We start from the raw sequence: 23,652 nt of genomic DNA, 5'->3' as shown, positions 1-23,652 counted from the left end.
ATCATAGTTATCTTTAACTTCAAAGGTGACCACAGCTAAGATGAGGTTACAAATATTTTTGGCAATTCATGCAGAAGATACTTAGAAAAATCTACCAGTGCTTGCATATATGAATGAAAATTTAGACAAAGTATAACAATGAAAATAACTTCATTTACTGTTAAAAACAGAAACGGAAAAATGTCTATTTGTACTGGAGGCAGTGCAAAAATATGAGTGAATACAGACAATTTGCTGCATGGGAATTCAGGGATCAAATTCATTCTGCCTTAAAATCTGAATTTAAATTAATACTGTCCCTTTTATGATTACTTTTACTAATAACACTGCAAATAAAGCCCTAAGTGTAAAGATACTATTCTTACTTTTATGAAGATGTTGATTTAAGAAAAAATATTTCTGATATTAAAAAAACAAATTAAAAATTAAAAATAAATGCAACACAACATGAATCAGTCTGATACAGATTTATCTTGTTGTTATGGATCCTGTGAAGGGCAACATGGGAAACTAGAACATAATTTGAAAGGTTTCATAACTTCAATGCATTTTGTATTTGAAAAAAACAAGGCAATATGAATGTGGTCCTTTAAATGGCAGGGGCAAGTGAAAGCAGTATAATGAGAGCAACGGCCAGTTTGTGCCTGGGAATGCCAGTGAGTCCCCAGTGTGACTGGGGAACTCGTGATAAGTCCTTTCTTCAAATTCTCCTAACTAGGCCTAACAACTAGCTATTTCAAGTATAAAATTTCATGTTGCACCCAAGATATAGCCAGGAGGAAAATCTGTTGAAAAGTTTTCTCTCTAGCTAGTCTTCCACTAAATTTCAGTTAAATGAAATCAGTATTTTCCAGTAAAAATGCTCTTTTGAAAAATTCTTGATCGTACACAGGGTTGTGATCTCAGGACTATTGACTATTTACAATAAAATTAAAAGAAATGATATAGGATTCAAGTTTGTACAACTGTAACTGTAAGCCACTTTACTCTCTTTAACTGTTAAAAGGTAAGAGCAACCTTTCAAAGATACCATTCAGGAGGACTCGCCTTTTTAAATACGCAGTTAAGCATGCACTTAAAGTCCCCCTGTCCATAACAAGCTCACTTTTAAACCGAGAGATAATTAGCCAAACATTCAAGTTCCTTCTGGCAGCATGGTGCATGTGAGAAAAACACTCTCCTTTGTGTGCCTCTTCATAAAGATAAGATTCTACAATCCTAATGTTCACAACACATATGCAGAAAATGTAGAAATAATGTTAATGCCGAGTGGGCATTTCATAATATCATAGTTAATTAGAAAGCACAATAACTGAATTTGTGGGCTGGTAAGATCAACAAGTAATCCTCAGTCACTACTGAGAAATAATCAAATATATCTAGACAACCCCTGCCAGGTTTATGTCTTATTCTTATAAACCTCCAAACAGAGATAACATTACCTACTTAGGTATCTTGTTTCAATTCACTAGTCCTAAAATCAGAAAGTGCTTTTTTCCCCCCTAATATATCACCTAAATTAACTTTTCTATAAAGTAAGCTAATTTCTTTAAGTCTTTTCATAAGTAGTCAGGATGAGTAACTGATTAGTGTCTTTGCCTACTTAGACTAATGTTTTCTAGACTAATAGATTGTAAATGATGATCACTTATCCTTCTATATTTGTTACTGAGCTGAAGTTTGAGGAATGCCTATTACTCTATCATTTCCTACAATGTGTTCAAAAGACCTGTGAATAATAAATTGAGTAGAGGAAAAAAAAACTGTATCCAGTAGTAGAAAATATGATTACAGAAGGAGAAAATTTAATGCAGAAAATCCAAATACTGCAAAGCAAGTAGCTGAAGTATGTATCTAGACTGTAATGTCTGCAGAAAGAAGACAGGCTTTATTGCTGATCTGTAGATTTTATCCTCAGTGTCAGTCATTTTGGAATGAACTTTAATGTGTTCCAGGAGTGGCTATGGCAGCAGAATAACAATACCTGCCGATATATATTTTTTCAGCTCTGCTCTAAGTGGCTAGTTCATAATTTTGAAGTAGAATATCTACATGTTAAGTTTATTTAAAGAAAAAAGAGACTTGATCTATATTAATACTGATATTTGGAGTTCAGACATACTGTATTTCTTAGCTACTGTATTATGTTGGTGATTTTTTTTGCAAAACACTATTAAAAGGAAAGGTAACACTAAAATAATACCACTCTATCCTGTATTTTAAAATAATCGCATAATGTCTTGTCAAAACATCAACAGAGATTTTGATACAATGTGCAGGCCCACTGAAATGGTAATGAATCATTTATGAATAGGAGGGAAACAAGCTAAATTGTATAGTATAAGGTTATATTTTTACTGACAAACTCAGCAGCAGAGATTAAGAAACGTAGTAACGAGTAGAAAAATAATACTCCTAAACCAAAACCACTCGTTACTGATATTAATCATATTTTATATTATAAAGTGCAAAGCTTGTGGCTGATACCCCTGAGGGCTGTGCTGCCATTCAGAGAGACCTGGACAGGCTGGAGAGCTGGGCAGAGAGGAACCTCCAGAGGTTCAACAAGGGCAAGTGCAGGGTCCTGCACCTACGGAAAAATATCCCTAGGCACCAGTACAAGCTGGGGGCTGACCTGCTGGAGAGCAGCTCTGCAGAGAAGGACCTGGGAGTGCTGGTGGCTGACAAGTTAACCATGAGCCAGCAATGTGTCCTTGTGGCCAGGAAGGCCAATGGTCTCCTGGGGTGCATTAGGAAGAGTGTTGCCAGCCGGTTGAGGGAGGTGATCCTGCCCCTCTGCTCAGCCCTGGGGAGGCCTCACTTCGAGTCCTGTGTCCAGTTCTGGGCTGTCCAGTACAAGAGAGACATGGAGCTCCTGGAGAGAGTCCATCATAGGGCTACGAAGATGATCAGAGGGCTGGAGCATCTGCCCTCTGAGGAATGGCTGTGAGAGCTGGGCCTCTTCAGCCTGGGGAAGAGAAGACTGAGGGGGGGATCTTATCGATATGTAAAAGTACCTGAAGGGAGGGTGTCAAGGGGACGGGGACAAACTCTTTTCAGTTGCCCTCTGTGACAGGACAAGAGGCAATGGGCAGAAATTGAAGCATAGGAAGTTCCGCCTGCCTGTGAGGGGGAATTTCTTTCCTGTGAGAGTGATGGAGCATTGGCACTCTCTGGTTGTAGAGGTTGTGGAGTCTCCTTCTCTGGAGAGATTCAAGGCCCGCCTGGATGCAACCCTGTCTAACATGGTCTAGGTGACCCTGCTTGAGCAGGGAGGTTGGGCTAGGTGATCTCCAGAAGTCCCTTCCAACCTTACTGATTCTGTGTGATTCTGCGTGAAAGCTTGGAGAATTATAACAATTTCAGCTTTAAGTAGGGAGTTCTTCAACAGGGAACAGGAATAGAAAAAAATGTCTATTTTCATTATGACAACAATATCACAGAGGTCATTATGTGCTGCATCCATTAAAAAAAATGGTTCTAAAAGGTGATTCGTGGGGTAGAGTATAGGAAAAGGAGTATTGCTTATAATAAAAACACTGTCCTGCACAAAGTCCTGGTAAGATCTTATTTTTAATACTGTGTACAATCTTGGATATATACATCAAAGTAATCAAGCTTCCCTCTGTAATAGGATAGCATGCTATAAGGGTGCTGGAGAAACAGCAGACAGCTTCTGTCTTGACTTGAGTAAGGCTACTGACATTGTCTCTCTGGTCATTCTTCTAAGAATCTAGTGAAATGTGGTCATGATGAAAAGCTGGGTGGCTGTTGACTTGATAGTCACATCCAGAAAGCACATACCCATGGACACTTCTGGAATGGCAGGATGCAACCAGAATATGTACATTTAATTAGTCAATAGCTCAGAGATAAAAGGAATTGTAATTATACAGGAACACAAAATAAGAATTCAAAATTATTCTGAACTAGGGAAATGGTCTGGCAAATAGCATAAGAATCAAGAGGGGAATACCCTATATTTAGGCAAGAATAATAAACTGCACAAATTTTGGACTGGGAACAATCAGAATTCAATCCTTTGGGAACGCATTTATGGGTTACAGCAGCACAGTCAACAATGTTGTTGCAACAAAAGGTAAACATCACAGATATATAAGTAAAAGTAAGGCCTACAAAACATGTATATTAATCATTCCTTATTCATCATTTGTATGGCCTCAAGTTAATCCTTGGTGTGCTGTTCACTGTGCACAATGAGACAAATCATAAACAAGAAAAAAACAGAGCAATTGGAAAGAGTTCAGAGAGGAGGAGAGACACAATCATCAAGAGTGTAGAAAACATAACTTAAAGGGAAACACTGAGAAAACTGTCTTCTTCAGGCTAAGGATGAAAAGGCAGGAGGAGGGAAGGTTGTGATAACTATTTAATAATATAACTATATTTTGGAGAAAATTAAATTTAATACAGTAATGCTTCTTATGTTTGAAGGGGGAGCATATATAAAGTTGTATTTGGCATCCATACTGCAACTATCACTATCATTTGAAGCAGCAATTATTGTGCGTATGACTTACATAAGGCTATTCATGCCTCATTCTTGCTATGGTTTCTGATTTCTCAAGGTATTTCTGCCAGGTGGACAGCACCAGCAGCAACTATGTTGCCATTGATTACAACAGCACAGAGAAGTTGGAAGATGCATCTTCATTTAGAAATAACCACAAATATCAACGAAAATTAAGACCATTCCTTCAATGTAAAAGGTTTCTCATGGAAGCAGCTCAGTCTCTGATGAAATTTGCTAGTAAATACTGGTGTGCTCCTAAGCAGAACATTATGACATGGCTAAAAAACTCCACAGAATTTGGACAACCATTATCTTTAAAATGATACTTTTAACAACCACTCTTTGCATTTACCTTATTCTTGGGATAAATACGAGGTGCCACTTTGAAAAAGACATGTGGCATTTCCTCCAATGTGTCATTATCAACTACATGGAGTCTACAGGTAGGGATAGAAGTATACATCTTGGGCACTATAAGCATGTCTTCTGGAACATAAAATGTCTCTCTACAAAAAAAAAAAAAAAAAAAAAAAAAAGGTAAGCTCTTAAAGTATTTCAGATTTCTTGTCACTAATAAAATGATTTCTGTAACACACAGTAATAGCATCCATTACAATTTCAGGAAAGTAAAATCATATTTTTATAGCAGATAAGTGATAAACCACTGTGTATGAAGAACACTGCTTCCCCTAAGAGTTGTATAAGGTATGAACTCACCTAAAAACCACAAACCAAACATTTGGTGGCTGATCAGCATATGTTACAACATAGTCAACAAATGAGATCTTGGACAATTCATCTTCATAACAAGGAAACTTTTCAATTGACTTACAGTTACTTTTAAACATTTCTCTAGAAGGAAGAAAACAAGATAAACATTTATATCTACTTAAGAGAGAATATATACCTTGACATTAATTTATGCTGATCATGAGAAATACGGCTTTGTGTGTTAGTGTAAAGTAATGGTACAAAATGTGTTACCAGTGTTTATCTAGTAGCTCCTCACCCTCAGAAATAGTAAATCAGATAGGGAAGGTGCTCTTCTGATTCAAGGGCTAATGGCCTGTCACCGCCAACATGAGTGTTTGTATCAGTGCAACTGCTTCCAGCATCCCGAAATATTATGGCTTCTGTAAGATTTCTTTGAATATTTTATTAGATAGCATAGCTTCAATTTTCTTACATTAAACTGTCCTCTTGAACCTGCAGCTCCATTAGAAGATTTTAAAAAAATCTCGTTTTTCTTTTTAAAACTTTTTTGAACAAGAAAGGATTATATAATATAACCGTATAACTTAAAGGGTGATTTTAAGGCCTTAAATTTAAAGGCATCCCTTCCACACATGAAGAAACCTAAGACTGTAACTTCAAAAGTTGTTAGTAAGGTAAATAAACTCTCTGGTGTTACTAAATTCTATGAAATTAGAGTTAACTTGACTGGTACCTAACTGACACCATGAAGTTTTATTAATCACCTGCAGTATCAAACATATTCCTTTGGACAAAGCAACCAGAACATCAGCATACAAAATTCACTGTTATGTGAACAGGAGATGAATAGTAGTCTGGTGAAGGGTAGGAAGAAGATAACAGCTTTCACTCTACGTTTTTACTCCTTCCAGTGATTTTCTTTGCAGATTATAGGAGAAAATAAAAGAGGGGAAGGTAAAAGATCCTTCTCTCTGCCGTTGCCTCTGTCTTGAACTATTCTTTATCTGCTTCCAGTAATAAGTGAACAGTATATCTTTTCTGCTGTCTTTTCATTGCTTTGTCTGATTCAAAGTTTGGATTACATCATTTATGTGAAGTGGATAGTTTCAAGAAACTTTATAATATCTATTTTCAGTGCTGCCTGTCTTCTTTTTGTGTCGAATATAAACATGTTCAAATTGTTCAGCTATGAAAGTTTTATCCACAAAATTTGGCCATTGCTACTTTGATGTTTTGTTATCCTTAAGTATTAATAGGAATTAGAGAAAAAAATCCCACATTCATGTTTTTGGTGATGGTGATAGCCAATCTTGACATTTAATTAAGATGAGAGCCACAGAGTAGATTCAAATATTGCCAGAAATAATTTAAAGCAGAACAATTTGAAACTTTAATTCTTGAAGTTTTGCAGAGGTTCCTTCTACAACTGATAAAGAGCACACAGGTGCACACAAAAATTGACATCAAAAGACCTCAGATTTGTGAATTCATTAAAATTTACAAGAGGAACAAACCATGATGAGTAGTGCCAATGCTAGCACAAACTTAGAAGTTTTAGGGCATTTTGAACTTGGAGTTGGTGTTGTAAAATAGTACTATTTCTAGACCCTTCTAAGTCTAAGGTTAAAGTGAGGAAAAGCTTCTGTTCTAATAATGAACTACTACAATTCCTACACGTCTATCAACTGTTAAAAATATCACAGTAAAATGATTTTCATGCTCAAATGTGTCCCCTTAGACAATGCCTAAAAACCAGGCCATAAATTCTAAAAGTCTGAAAGAAGACTAAAAATTGCATCTGATTTTTGCTTATTTAGAGATCTTGCAAATCTAAAATTCAGATTCTAAATTTCTAAACTTCTGAAAATGTTTGGAACTAGGTTGTGGTAGCTGTTTCTGTCTGCATGCAAATGTTCTACTGGGTAAAGTTAGGCTGATAAGAAACACTAAAAACTAAAAAAAATAATACCCCACGAGTTTTCCTCAAATTGCTGTTTATAAGAAGTGAGGATTTATACCTACAGCCAGTAATTACTGCCAGTTCTTACTCATCAGCCCTGACAGAACTGAGCTACTGCTAGAACTGTGTGAACACCTGCAGAGGGATTTTTGAAAGACTTCATGAAGACACATGATTTCCAAATAGCATTATGCTTGCAAATAATTTAAGGAACACTGCTGTAATTAATGTTGTTGTCTTCACAAAACCCATAATTAAATACCAGGAAAAGCATCCACCTGGAAATATAGCTACTTTCCTTCAAAGAAGTGGTACAAACAAATCCTTTGATGGTAAAAATGTGTTAAAATTAAATAAGGTTTCTGGCATAGCTATCACCTTTCTAATGTTGACCAGGCTTCTCTCAAAGGACAGTATGAATCCAAATGCTTCTTTAAAGCAACTGGTTAGGTGCTTAACTGAGGAATCAGTATCAGATTTATATTTATGAAACAATTTATAGGAGATGAAAAAAATTAAATACAGAAGAAAGGCAATATTCTAGCTCAAGCTGTAGGAAAATAACCTGTACAGAGTAACATTTATAGCCATACCGTTTAACTTTTGTAGGATATGCAGAATAAAGCCTGCATAGCTTATCTTCACTGAAAAAATCTCATTCTTTGTAAGTTAAACTGAGTTTTGCAATTTTAAAACTAGTAATAATCTTGCAATATTTACTTTGTGAACTAGCAATTTATGGCAATTCTATAGAACAGGCTGCAATAAAATGTATAAAATTATTAAGTCATTACCTCAACAAAATTACAGCACACTGTTCAAAATTTATCTCAATCAGAGCCCACAATTTTTGCAGGGTTTCTTTGACAACAGCATTTTCTTTAGTACCTGAAAATAATGTAAATAATAAAATATATCAGAAAATTTATATAATATCTTTTTTTTTTTCTAAATCTATGCCTGACAAATACTTGTGAAAAAAGCTACTGTCACCAGTCACTTGTCTTATGAATCACTGGTTTATTATTTGGAATTTTATAGAAGTCTTACACAACTGGAAGCTAATCTTCTTTGATAGAGGAAATTTCCTTAATCATATTACTGCTTTGTACTTATCATCATTCTTACTACTGCAAAAATGATGAGATCAATACTTTCTCTGATTTACAGATATTCTTTGTAACATGCTATATCTCATCTATGATAAGAGATGATTTCTATCCTCAGAAAAGATATAGTTTAGCTTCTGGTAGCTTTTATTTGCAGATATTGCTAAGGCATAGGTAGATTCCTAGGTAATCTCTACAGCCAATTAAAAGAATTGGGCAGCTCTAAAGAAGGGTAATTCATCCTACCCATGTATGATACCTCTCAGATGACAGACATGTTGCTGTCTCAGGGTGCCTAGTTCTATCCAGAGAATAAAGGTGAATTCTAGGCAACTAGTTTAGATCTGATGTCTAACTTTTCATGACTAAACTTAGGCAAAATCCTCCCTACTGTATAATAAATTAACGACAGAATTGAAGAGGAAAATAAAAAAGAAGGGGAAAAAGTAAGAATGCTATAAGGACAAGTGAGAAAATAAGGAGAAAGCAGTACAGATAATGAGGAAAAAGAGCAGAAAAGCAGTATGACTGAATAAAAATGTGAAGCACTGGAAGGAAAACATCAGAACAAAAGGTAATGGAGTGGAGATAAATCAAAAAAAAAAAAATAAGAAAGACATTATAGACAACAAAAGAAAAGAGTTGGAATACTCAGTGCTTAAAACATAGCAATCTAAACCTTCAGAAGAGCAGATTCTGGGCTCTGAGATTTGCAGGAATTAATAACACTAGTGAAAGTTTGCTGAAACTTTCATAATCTACATGGCATTTTTCAAACACAAATAGAAGGACATTATATTTGATGGAGAAAGCTTAAGTAAAACTATGCTAGATGTGATAGTTTAGGGGCAAGACAGCCCTGGAATTACTGATAAGGAGATGAAAGTATGAAAGAGAGCTTGAAGAGATCAGTTGGTGCAGGTAAATATAAAAGAGAAGAAATTCTAGCAATGATGATAATTCATAAGGAACCTCCAACAGAAGAAGAGCAGTGGATGTTGTCTTCCTTGAATTCAGTGAGCCTTTCCACACTACCTCCCACAACATTCTCACAGACAAGCTGATAAAATATGAGCTAAGTGAGCAGAGAGTGAGGTGGACCAAAAAATGGCTGAATGGCAGAACTCAGAGGGTTGTGATTGGTGCTGCAGAGCCTAGTTGGAGGCCAGTAACTAACCTTGTACCTAAGGAGTCAATGCTGGGTCCCATCCTGTTCCACTTATTCACCAATGACCTGGATGAACGGACAGAGTGCACCCTCAGCAAGTTTGCTGATAATATAAAACTGGGAGGACTGGCTGATATACCAGAGGCCTGTGTTGCCATTCAGAGGGACCTCAATGGGCTGGAGAAATGGGCAGAGAGGAACCTCATGAAGTTCAACAAAGGGAAGTGCCAAGTCCTACCCCTGGAGAGGATTAACCCCATGCATCAGTACAGGCTGGGGGTTGACTTGTTGGAAAGCAGCTCTGCTGAGAAGGCCCTGGGGGTCCTGGAGGACAACAAGTTGACCATGAGCAGCAATGTCTCCTTGTGGCAAAGAAGGCCAATGGTATTCTGGGCTGCATTAGGAGGAGCACTCACAGCAAGCTGAGAGAAGCAATTCTTCCTCTCTGCTCAGCACTGGTGAGACCACAGCTAGAGTGGAGTATGAGAGAGATATGGACCTACTCCAGGGAGTCCAGGGAAGGGTTACTAAGATGATGAAGGGTCTAGAATGTCTTTCACAGGAGGAGAGGCTGAAAGAGTTGGGCTTGGAGAAGAGATGACTGTCGGGGGGAGCTTACCCATGTGGGTAAGTATTTGAAGAGAACATATTAAGAAGATGGAACTAGACTTTTTTCAATGGTACCTAGTGATAGCGCAAGAGGCAACGTGCACAAACTGAAACACACGAAGTTCCATCTGAATATACAATTTTTTTTGGGGGGGGCGGGAGCGGTCAAATAGTCAAACCTGGGAATAGGTTGCCCAGAGATGCTATGGAGTCTCCATCCTTGGATTTATTCAAAGCCTAACTGGACATAGTCCTGGGTAACTTGGTGTAGGTGACCCTGTTCTGAAAGGCGAGGGGGGGTGGGGAGGAGAGGGGTTGGACTAGAAGATCTCCAGAGTTCTCTGCCACCCTCAACCTTCTGTGATTCTGGGGATGATTTACTAAAGAGAGAATGTATCCCTCACAATGAAGCAGTTTTCTTTGTCAAGGTCCTGAGACATTCACATACTGTCAGGCCAGAAGGAATCACTGGGATCTTCCAATCCGACTTGCTGTGTAACAGTCATGTTACATATTAATTGCTATTTCATCCTATATAAATGATCAATTAAATCCTTTCTGAACTGCACAATTCTCTTTGATTTTAAAGTTTTCAGTGATGGAAAACCAAAACAAATTTTGTGGTCTATTTTTATCAGTGTTCCCTTAAGTCAATATAAAACTTTTGAAAATACTAAGCTTTACCAATGATATTTAGATTTCTTGGAGTCTAAATTCATATTGTTAAATATGCTTTACTATGTATATTCAAAAAATCCAAATCCACAAAATATGATTGTACACTGTGTGACCAACAACCCCTCCAAATTTTGTTACTTTCTTACTTCCTTATGATTCACTAATCACAGATGTTCATGTATTTATTTTTGTAATTTCTACATAATGTTTCATCACAAATGGGTATGACAAAGTTAAAATATTGTTCATTAAAAGACACACAAACCTATTTGTGGCAAAGACATGAAGGACACATATATAGAACTTTTACCTACTTTCCAAATACTAAACATTCAGCCCAGTTCTGAGATAAAACTGTATTAATGCTGGTTTAATATCTACCAAAATCAATGTGGTGGGTCTTTTCTCTACCTCAATCACTTTTTAGTATCATATGTGCCATGGAAAGAGTTAAGTTGAGCACTATTCTCAGTTTTTTCAGAGATTCAACTACAATGTTCTATTGTATTTCAGTTCATTTTAACCAGGTATTAACTAGCAATAAAATCCTTAAAGCAAATATCTGAACAAGGTGTAAAAACGAAACGTTTTTAAAAAGGTCCTTCTAAAGGACATACCTGGTTTTCTGCCATTTATCACTTTCCTAACATAGGTCCCTCTCCAGCTGGCTTGAAGTTTGAGTGCTGCTGCTTCTTCTTCAGAAGTGGGAGCTCTGTTCTGCCAGCTATTAAGGAAAGGTATGTCGAAAGCCTCTGAAAGAAGAGAATGACAATGAATGACAACAATGGAAATCACATAGCTGCTTGCTATGAGGTTGAAAAAACACTGAGAACTATATTCCGTAAATAAAGTGGTTTGCACATAAAACTTCCATTTATGACAGAAATAACACTCTCACCATTTTCCTCTAATAAAAAGCATCAGAAATTAATCTTTTTTTCGATAAAAACAGATACAATCTACTGTGTAATTACACAGAGTTATCATGTAACTGTTGTGCTAATGCCAAAGGCTAAATCATTGAAGCCTTACTTCTCCTTACAAACAGCCATCAAATTACATTTTTAAAATTATCTCCTAATGTAATTTCAAAATAACTTTCCAAACATGAATCAAAATAATTTAATATACTAAAGTGTGATTCTGAATATATCCTAAAAGAAGAGCTTCACAAGATTTTAAGTGTTTCTATCTACCAGATTGACCAATACAGGAGTGCATTTATCTGACTATGATCTGTCACTGATGAGATTGAGAGTGGAACAGAAACTGGTTCGTTTTGACAGGGTTACTGATGAGCTCTTTATGATAATCCTTGGCAGCACCCAGAATTAGCATTCCTGGGAGCCAACAGCACCAGAATTTAGCAGGAGGGTTTGGGCAGGTGGCACTACAAGGAGGTAGAGCCAGGAAGCCAGTTTGGAACTGCAGAGTTTGAACGAGGCCAGTGAAAAGAAGAAGGAGCAAATAATGCTTCAAAAGGATGTCTCAACAAACAGAGATGAGAGAAGTATGGAGATCCACTTGAAAAGGGGGACAAACTAAAGTCAAGATTGCTGTCTTCAGCCAAGATATGATATATTTTAATATAACTTCTACTGAATTTTGTTAAATTTGGCTGTGTTTCCAGCCCTCACTCCTGACTACTATCTCATTTCGAAACTCCAGAAAGCATTAATTAGTGACTCTGAAAGGTTACACAAGATCATTTCCATAGACAACAGATCAGGACTCAACAATATGCATGGCACAACCACTTTTTATAAAATGGAATCATAGAATCATAGAATAATGCAGACTAGAAGGGCACTGAAAGTCACATGGTCCAAGCCCATGTTCAAAACAAGAACAACTTAGAGCAGATTGCTCAGGGTCTTGAACAAATGTCCAGGCCATTTTTTAATATCTCCAGGGATGGAGATTACATGCCATCTGTGGGCAACTTATTTCCAATCCTCGACTAGCCTCAGGGTGAAAAATATTTCCCTAATATCCAATTGGAATTTCCCATTTTCTAACTTTTGTTCTATCTCTATCCATTTCCGAGGAGGTCTGGCTCTATCTTCTCTGTAGTCTTCCATTTATTTACCAAAGTAACCTATATTTCAAAACAAATTTGTCCTAGCTACATACCTGTTTATTTTGCAATTAAATAATCCAGTGGCAAAGCATTGTGTTATGCCTTTTGTCCCTCCTAATGTTTTTCTTCAAGAAAAGGAATCAGCAAACTTCTGTTACCAGCAAGTGTTTTAAATCAAAAGAATAGTCTCTGCTGCAGAGCTAACATTCCTCCCCGTATAAGGCAAAATATATAATTATAAAACTTTTAATTATAAAGTAATTAAAAAGTTGTATACTGTTTAGGTGATCATAGTTACACATGCTAAGCTAGCCAGTAATAAGATCTAGCCCTTAATCAACAATATATAACACTGTGACTGCATCTAAATATTACTCCTAGTTCATCTAAGCAGCTCTTGTTCTTTTTGTCTTTTAATGACTAATCAAGTGAAAGAAAACATCCCCAAGAAAGCACTCAGCCAGCATAGATAGTGCCACCTGCACTGTGGCTTCAGAGGTAAGCAAGCAGTTTAATAGTCTGAGTATGATGGCCAATAGGCTCTCCTCTTAAGTCATATGAGACCACTGTAATAGGTGCAGAACATACTAATACTGTATAAAGAGACTATATAGCTGCAAGGTTAGTCAGATCAACTTGCTGAATTAACAGAAATTCCTCTCTCTCCTCCTCTTTTTTTTTTTTTTTTTTTTTTAATTTATTTTTTATTTCATGGCTTAGCTTCCTGAGATATCAGCAAGTTAACCTGATTCCTTAGCATGTGTACAACTGCTTAAGGTGGGAGTACCTGGTCTGGAATGGGAAGGGGAGCAGGACACTTCAGCAGTAGTCTTGATTGAGACTGCACATTAAGGTCTAAACATATCAGAATGTGATCTGCATTATCAATGACTCTCAGTGTATTCTGTACTTTCGTTGCTGGCTACAATGTTTGTATTACCCAGACTGTCTTTAAGTGTTAGTAGAGACTCAGACTGTGGTTCCAGAAGAGACTGAAGTTGACTTAGGAGTCACAGTCCTAATTTTTTCTTATTGTTGAGCTAAATTTTTGCCAACTTAGCATGCTGAACCAGCTCAGCACAAGACTTGATAAATGCTGAAGCTGCAGGAAGGTCGAGAGGGAGACTGCAGCCTGCAGTTAGACTGGCTTAAGCTGCTGTGGAACTCAGCACTGGCTTCACCTGGAGAGGAGGGTAAAATTCATGGCTGTGGCCACCAATTGCAGCTGAGTCTTATTTTTCTACTCTGGAGGGAGTTATCCAAAGACAAATGAACTGAAAGGATTGGCATTTTCTAAAGGCTGAAAATCACAGTGCCATAAACACTTACGAGAAAACTTAAGCTTTCGTATAGCGCTAATTGATTACAGAATAGTTCATCTGTAGCACTTCAGACATAGCCTACTCAATATATTTAGATGTTTCCCATCTACATGACTTTTATACAAGACCAGGTCAGTAAGCCCAAATTCCAGCTCCCCTGACACAGAACCAAGACTTCATTACACCCATTAGTCCCTCAGAAAAGAGTTATGAAATGCTAATACGGGAATGTACAAAGAGAGTTGACTAGGTGTTGCCCTATGGACAAATGGAGAAGTCCACTGGGGATGTCAAGCTATTTCTATCAGCAAAAATAAATAGCTATCACTAGAAATAAATACATGGCATTTGTGAGGCTAAAGGATGTATGGATATACAGTCACTTAGGCAAATACTATTTCTAAATATACAAATGTAAAAGTAGGATGCAGTGTCACACACAGAACTGAAGAAAACTCAGTATCTATTACTTCTTCAAAACTGTCAAAAGGTTACCCCCAATTCAGGCTGAAAACTGGAAGTACTGAGAACTTTGTGAAATTATATATTCCTAAAATTTTAATACCTTTTGTTCTAACTTTTAAAATACATTGTCATTAGAACAAAAATACTTTGATTTGTATGATACAAGTCAAAATAATACAGTCAGAAATAGATATTTGAATTTTTTAAAAGTTTTCATTTACTTAACACTTATTTTTTTCTTAATAAACAGATGTTACTGTGAAATGATGCAGATGATCCAATATTAACTCCTGAATGCTTCACATGATCCAAATTTGATATTATAATTAAAAACTGCTTGGTCAAAAAATTCTGATCTGCTTTAGTGGTTAATCACAAGATATTCTGCTAATTATAAAACCAAAATTCTCGAAGTGGCCTAGGAAGATTTTGTTGACCATAAAATGGTTGCATTTCTCTTCTAACAGTGTGGACGCAACTACTGTATACAATGTAATGTAATACCTTTTCAAAAAAGGTCTACTTTGCATATAGTACTGGAGAGGTATTTTAAATATTCCAAGTAATGGCAAGCTTCCCCTGCCTGTTACTGGAACTAAAGTTCAAATTCAAATGAAGTTCAAGAAGAAACAAATGTCTAGAATCATTTCTCCAGTCCCACAGCATAACTGTATGATCACTGCTCCTATTTCACGTTTCTAGAGGAAAGAACTTATTCTGAAGAGAAGAGAGCAGGAACAGGGCTTCTAAACTGTCCTACACAGAAAGGTAAGTTTATAATCAATATCTTGACTTCAAGACAAGATAAAATTTCAGACAAGGATGGTTTTACAGAACTGTACACACAAAGTACTCTACAACTTCAAAGCTGGAACTCATCAACGAGAAAGAAATGTATCCTTTGACTTATGCCTAGATGATTGTCAGGCGACTGAGGCTCCAGGCTTTGAAATCCGTCCAGAAACCTCCAGCGAGATAGTAAACTGAAGTGGCTCATTATAGGGCCCAGTGAAAACAGCACAAGGTAAGCAGAGGCAAGCAGCAATGAGCCATTAAGACTGTCTGGCCTCAGTTGTGTAACCTCATGCTGATATGCTTCCTTTCTTGCGAAGCATCACATGCCTCTGTAAATTCAGCATCTCATGACTGCCAAAAGTTATGCAGAGCCTCTCTATCTTCTTTCTTTCTAGATGACTATAGAAAAGCTGTGCCATGGAGAAGCACTCAGCTTAAGTAACTTCTATCTTTCTATCATGTTTACTTGCCACAGTCTTCTGTTTGTTTCTCGTGCTTCCTGTGCTAGCTGTTCCATGGGGGTGGGCAGTAATTGGCAGATGGATCAATGTTACTAGATTGTTTTCAGGCTGGCTTCTCAGAAACCTTACCACACAGGACTGCTGACTGCAATGTATCATAACATCCTTGCGCTGGGCAAATCCTGAGATGAATTCAGCACACATTTCAGAAAAAGTTCATATTTGACTTGATCTACCCTTCCCCTTCTATGTCACACACAGACAAAGAAAATATTTCATTCACCTTTTATGGTCTTTTACACTGACGCTTGCTATTTTCCAAAGGTTTAGAACTCAAACCTTGACAAGATCTGAGCAACTAACCTGACAATGCTGCAGGATAATGCAGGTCAGGCAAACTAGGTGATAGCAGACCTTCTAGGCCTACCTATAATGCATCTCTCACTTGTGTTTTCCTGCTATCTACCTACTTTTTTTCCACCAGTTAGCTTTCTTTCTGTTTTTTGAATGCAGATGTCTCCATTTAAGTTTCTGGGATAACACTGAACAAAAGCATTTTTCTCCCATGTAAACTTTATTAGGTAGAGCAAAATACATAGCCAAGGTGAATATAACGAAAATGAAACAACACACTTTCCAATTAAATTTCTAATTAAGTAACCTTTCCTCTGGAAAGGAAAAGTAATTTGAAAGATAAATTAGACGCTGGAGGAAATCAACCTAAAATAAAACTCTTCTCCTCCACGTATTTTTTCCTCTTTTTTGGTTCTCCCCCAAATCCTAAAAATACCCTATCACTGTGCATCTTATGATTAATATATAAGGTCCTTACTCCAACATGTCAACTGCATATATTTATCTCTGCTGGTTAGTCATGTCTAATTAAAAAAACGCCTTCTATCGCTGACAAATACTAAGTTTTCTTTGGAATACAAAAATCAGTAGCTCAATTTTATTGAAAAATGTGCAGGTGTTGATCACTTTTTCAAGTGGTGTAGCAAATCTCAGTATGCTGACCCTTATAACCTATACTCTTGACATAAGATATAAATCTGTGAAAAATACAACAAGTTGTTCAGTAATTCTGGCTGATTCTTCATCTCTGATGTCCCATAGAAGAACAACCTTCAGAAGAGAGGATGTTTGGAGGAAACTCCCCATTAAAGTGTCAAATAAAGAGAAGGTATATGTACGTTCTTAAAGAACAAGAGTCTGTAAAAACATTTCTGTAAATTTCAATAAAGTTTGTTTTTAACTACTTTCCAACATAAACTGACTGATGAATGTACAATGCCAGGTAAATGTAATTCTAATACCTTATGCCTACAGCCTGCTTGAAGAATGAGGCCACGAACCTGCAGGAAGAGAATTATTCTGAGAAGCAGAACCAGTGAAGCCTGCACATAAGCAACACCTAATGCCCTGTTCTGTGTCTCCAAACTCCCTGTCACCTTCCCTACAATACCATATTCTTATCTCTCCACCTCCCACTTACAATACCTCCATTTGCCTCCTGAAGTCTCCTCTCACAGTCAGTACCTTCAGGCACCTCATATACTCTAATTGCAGCCTGGACAAGATGGTTAGGGGCCAACTAACATGATGATTAGCTACCTATTATGCTGCATTAAAAAAAAAAAAAAAAAAAAAAAAAAAAAAAAAATCAAGCAGCAATTGAGCCTTCTGTGAAGGTACTAGCTTGGGTCTCCCTTCACTCTAATTTCACAAAAATTGCAGGCACTTAAGGTCTTTCCAAACTCTGCCCTTTTGCTCAGTTTGGCTGAAATTGGCCAGCAGCTTCAAACATGAAGTGAGAATGGGCACACTTAACACACTCATGAAAGGACTGGTCATTTGAACAAGAGTCATGATCTGCAGGACACCCGGCAAAAACAATAGCTGCAGGCAACAGTCATCTTTTCACTTCAGAGGCATAATTCACTCAATCTAATGTAGATGTTTCAATTGCATTATTTAGGCATGCTTGTTAATCCTGAGAAACGTAAAACGAGGACAAATGGCAATTTTATAATTCAACAAAACATAAACAGACTTTCAAAAAAATTATCATTTCAATTCTAAAAAAATCATTTCTATTCTGAGATCTGTCTCACTGAGGAATTTCAAAGACTTGTTGCCAACAGTAGAAAGTTTAGACATCTCATAAGATAACGAACCACGCTTACCTAAGCAAGAAAATATAAGATTGTTGAAAAGTTAATTCCCTCTAAAATAAGAACAGGCAAATACATTTAGAGTGATTAGCAATATCGGCACAGTACCTGAAGACACACTGTCATTCTCAGAAGCCTCAGTGGCTTTAAAATCCAAAGTGAAGGATCTGAAAGCAAATCCATAATTGGGAGGAACCCTGCTGTCTAACACATGTTTGATCAAATACCAGAATGCACTGTTGAAAACCTGAAACAAAAAAGAGAAAGAGCACTCAAAGAAAGATGCATTTGTAGAAGGTGACTTAATTGCTTTTCATTAATGTTTCAAACATTGATGTTTTTCCCCTGTAAAAATGTAGACTATATTTCTAACTTCCTCTAACAAAGATTGTGTCTAAAAATTAGTCCTCACTGTTGGATTAAAATGCTTCCAGCCAAGAATGAAAACAAAATTTGTTTCATACCTGGGTTATTAAATACAGAACAGATTCTACAACAAAAAGTTATTATCATCTGAAAGCATCTTAGCGGTTTATATGAAGTGAATTGATGGTCTCAGTCCAGAAGATGGAATAACACATCACAACGATTGGCTTTTTTGTATATGTTTTAGAACAGAGACCAACAACTGAATGGGCATGCTTACTGAATAAGAAGATGGTACCATTAGCAAAAATACAAACACATTGATGGGTAATAAGGGTAAGATTTGGTATCCTACACATGCGACTAAACTGATGGTTCTATTTTTAATTTCATCATACTGATGCCCTTTAACAAGTAGAAATCCAGTCTCCCTTTTCTTCTTCCACCAGCTGGAAGTTTTAGACTATATTTTTCAAAGCCTGTATCATAATTTGAATTGAATACAATGGAAATAATTTAACAGAAAAAATATTTCAGATGATTTTTATCTTTCGTTTTTCTTATTTTCAGATTGTTCTGCTTACTGGAAGTATTTTTATCCTGAGTTATGTATAGCGACATTGATAACAACTTCATTTGTTTTGAAAGATTTAACACTAGTGAAGAAACAATATACTTTTTTACATGCTTATGTTCAAAACAATTTTTCATTGTTTGTGTTGAAGATAGATCACTTCTACATTTTCATGCTTGAATCACTGCTAGCTAATTCAGTGCCTCTTATTTGTCTCATTTGATTTTTCTTCATTTGTTTTTTTTATAACTATAAACTAGTTTTCTTGGGCAAGTAGGGGATATACATGTTCACTCCTACTGAATTTCTTTAAGTCCCTAAAAGTTTTACATATATTCCATATGAGCATATACACTTAACATTTTCATTATGCATTTTAGACAGATCAAATTATTTTTCACATTGGACTTGGTCAGAGCTTTTATGAGAAATGCACCTGGAACTAATTGTAACTTCTTCCTTTGTTTTGTTTTCTTGCTGAATTTCAGCCTGGTGACAAGCCCATATATAAAAGTAATGATATATGTGTGATATTTTTTAATATCACTGTTCATAAAAATATGAATTTCTGCCTTTTATTCAGTCTTCTAAGAGTCCAAACAGCACAAGCTTTCCACTGCTTTGATAAAGTAACTGAAGCTGAAATACAAATTGGTTGTAGAAAAACAAAGTTATAACAGTACTATCAAGATCTGTATATACATACAAATTAGCATATCTTCTGTATCACTTGTTTTAGTCTATTTAGGAAATGAAGAGCTACACTAGAGAGAATTATGTAAAAAGCATAACTGTTTAATCGTGTATATAGAGACCTTTCAATTCATCATGCACGCACAGCATAAAAGCCTAATAAGAATAGAGCATGTCCAAAAAACCAATGGAGAAATACTATGACTGTGGAAAAACCTCAATACTGCTTTCAGTAATGTAAGCTGAACCAATGTTATGCCGTGCCATCAGTGCTTGGTACAGAAAGGAATCATGCTACCCTTTTCTTTCTGAATTTCAAGTACTGTCTTTCAAATCCCAAATTAGGTTTTAAAATAAAAAATATATATTTTTCTATGCTTTAAGTTTTATGCCTTAAGAGTGTGTCACACTAAATTAAGAAAACAAGAGACTCAAATTTAGAATATTGCACTCTGAACAAATTAAAATTTGTTCATATAAAGAAAAGATACACTACACAGTTGCAAATTCTGACATTTGTGCTTACACTTAATAATGAATGTCATATTTGGAGCAGTCAGGAGGTCCTTTTTAAAGGTGCAGTCACTGATTTGAAGGGATAATGACAATGTTAAGCTGTTATCCAACTTCTGTAGCCTTTAGATACACATTTAATAAAATTGTTTGTTCACCTTGAAGTGTTCTTCAACAATTCTAGCACCCTGGAGGCCAGGAGGACAGTGAGTTACTTCCAACCCCTTCACGGCTCTAGAAAGTTCAGGCTCACTGCCGAAATTATTTATCACATTTCCAATAGCTTTCAGGATAGCTGTAGCCTGTTCTATAAACCGGTAGCTCTCCTGGGGAGAGAGAAGAAATGCAACCATTGCTAGCCAGATTGTTTTAAGCTTTTCTATCGGTTTTCTTTTTTATATATATATATTGCAACAGTATACAAAAATTCTATCATCTGCACTAAAGTATTAACCTTTTCTTAACCATTTGCTCTTAATTTTATCAACTGTCAAATTGATTAGGTTTCTGGTCTTAAAAACATACAAAATTACACTGATTTTAGCGATCGAAATGAAAATGATACAAAACATGTACTAAAATGATACTAAAACATTGATACTAAAACAGGCAGCATAATGTATCTGTTACAGATTTTATTTTTTCTCTATCACTAGTCCTAGAACATTTAATCAAAAATAATATGCACACAGAGATTTCCTACTGCAGTGAAAATAAGACTGTTGTCAGCTGAAATATACAGCCTTGCTTGTATTATAAAAGGATGCAGATGAGTATCTGTACCCTGCTGAATACAATGTCCAAACACACGGTGCCTAAAGCATTGTTAATCTTCACCAGGATTTCTGTGCAAGAACCTGGTTACCATTCTGCAAAAGATACTCTGGAGAGAAACTGCTCTCTCAACAAAGAAGTGCAGAGAAGACCCCTGGACATAATTCTGCTTTATTTTTATGACAAGGCCCCTTTCTTCTAGAATCTGAAGAGCACAGGATAGCCCAAGCACAAGCTATTTTTTTAGTGGCTCAACTTCTTATATCTAAACTTCTTCCCGACAATAAATACCATAAATTTGCATGAGCCACTTTACTATCCTATTACTAGGACTCTGAATCTATACTGCTATATAAATTGCTGTTAGACTCACCTTTCAAAAAATTTTTTCACAGCTGAGCTCTAGAAGCTATACTACCTCTCCCAGTGCCCATGTCAGATACATGGGCCTACTTCTTGCCGAAAAAATCTTGAAAATATGGACAGCAGTGACATCTGTGTGGATTGTAGGCAATCAAGACAAAAAGCTGTAATAATTACTCCCCAGGGCCTCTTATTGCAACTATATAAAGTTGTTTGAATTAACTGTTCTTTTTAGGTACAAAAGCTACCCTGGAATCCATTGAGCAATATGTGATTTCACGGGACAAAGCAAATGTTACTGACATAACAGTTTATGTTACTAAGCAGGTATTTTTGACTATAGACTGATATCCATACATATATTTTATCACTCTTTTATCAATTTCTTCAAAAAAAGAGCTTATATACTACTTCTGACATAAATATTTTAACAATAGGGTTTTAATACTCCGTGTTATCTTGCTGTTGCATGTGAACCACAACGACAGCCAAGCATTACTTATACATTTATATAATACAGCTACTTCAAAATCCAGCTTAGTCCCTTGCCTGGCCCTACTGTCAAAAATACTACTTTAATCCAAACATTCCTTTATTTCATATTGAAATTAATATTATAGCATTAAATAGAGCAATTAGAAATCAAGATATGACTATTTCATTTTAAAACTACATAATAGTCGGTGACATCATGAGCATAAACCTTGACTAGTTCTGGCTACACATACCTTCTCAAGATTTGTCATTACAGTATCTTCTTCTCCAAAGACACATGGCACCATACTACACAGATGAATATGATGTCCTATGGGAGAACTTACAGTGAAGAGCAGCACATGTCGCCTACATTGAAGAAAAAGAAATCCAAAAATAACACTTTCTTTTATCATAGAGATTCTTAAACTTAGCTAGGTTCACTTGCTCTTCAAATCCTGCACTTCTAACTCCCTCCTTCTCAAGAACCTCCAAATACAGGCAGCAGATGAAAGTAGAAAATTCACTATTAGAAAATTCACTATTTTATTTTTGTATTTTTATTTGTTTCAGCTTTTTTTGCAGGAAAAAATACGTATTTTCACTATTTCAGATGGATACAAATGCAAGTTTCTCTAGTCAGTGACTATTTATAAGCAAAAATTAAAAATAAGGATTATAGTTAGCTCGCTTCACAACTTAAGAACAAATTTGTTCCAGAAAGCTTGGCATGAAAGTCAAGTGTTCTGATCATACCTAACTTACATCATAATTTCCACATCTGCACAGACAGTAACCAGAATAATTTAACATATAATCACATCAGGCTAGAGGAATACTACACAGAAACCAGTTTATGGGGCATCTGCGGGCTAAACCATTCAACAGTAGTCTTTCTCAGATGGCAAACCACAGAAATTCAGTATGTTTAATGGGGAATCACCCATCTCAGCTTATTCTTGTTCAGCTGATCATACCTTTTAACAGATTCCAACTATGAAAAAAACATTCTTAGATATGGTTATTCAACACACCAGTCTCATACTCTTCTCTCCAGTGAATATCTTGCAGTCTCACTGAAATAATTGAAGAGCCTGATAATACCGAATGGTGAAGCTTCACGGTCTTATTTCATTGTTAGAATGGTATTTAGCCGGAGAGGAAGTTTATGTAGGCCACAGTCTCAAAGACTTAACAGAGGCCCAGAAGTGAGAATAAGGAAGGAAGTCTGGAGATTCTCCTCTACACATGCTGTTTTTCAATTGCATCTTTTTGTGAGTGAAACCTGAAATTCTCTCTGGCAACTAACAAACAGAGGGAGAAAAGTGCATTCCTGGCTCAGTAAGCCATATTTCACTTGGAATAAAATGGAGCAGTCAATAAGCCCATTTCTCTCTCACACATACTATAAATTAAAGCATACTGAAAACCTGCTGGCTCTCCTTAGAGCAGGGAGAATCAAAGGGGAGGGTATTATCTCTGGTAGCTCTGAAATCTGCACCTGCAAAAAGATACTTGCCTGGCTTCAGACTTGCATTAAAGGAATATTTATCCACTCAAAATTTCTATAGTGAAGGCTCCCTACATGACACTACGCCACTTTTGGAAACTACACAGGGAAAATGCATGTGCTGACAAAACTAGCCTACAAATGTAATAATAGTTTTTCCGGTTTTACTCTTACCTAAAGACAGAAGGAATCACTTTTAAAGGTCTTTGACTTAGTATCAACATGTTGCTCTTGCAGTATTTTCTTTCTATGCTTATTTACTTGACACCCCGCCCCCCCCCCCCCCCCCCCCCGATTTTGGTTTGTTTTCACGGAC

At 36.4% G+C, this 23,652-nt stretch overlaps 1 protein-coding gene across 1 annotated transcript in view; it reads right to left on the bottom strand.

The window, feature by feature from the left end:
* The window catches only part of ADGB (androglobin), a 131,509-nt gene that overhangs the window by 29,410 nt on the left and 78,447 nt on the right, over positions 1–23,652 (bottom strand). The window contains 7 exon segments of the mRNA XM_062573053.1: positions 4,887–5,040; positions 5,252–5,386; positions 8,003–8,096; positions 11,390–11,524; positions 18,178–18,316; positions 20,374–20,541; positions 22,081–22,195. Coding sequence (XP_062429037.1) covers positions 4,887–5,040; positions 5,252–5,386; positions 8,003–8,096; positions 11,390–11,524; positions 18,178–18,316; positions 20,374–20,541; positions 22,081–22,195 — 940 coding nt within the window.

This window comes from Rhea pennata, chromosome 3 (genome assembly GCF_028389875.1).
Source record: "Rhea pennata isolate bPtePen1 chromosome 3, bPtePen1.pri, whole genome shotgun sequence".
Classification (NCBI taxonomy): domain Eukaryota; kingdom Metazoa; phylum Chordata; class Aves; order Rheiformes; family Rheidae; genus Rhea; species Rhea pennata.
The sequence above is the reverse complement of the archived record's forward strand: the minus strand, read 5'-3'. Positions and strand labels throughout refer to the sequence as shown.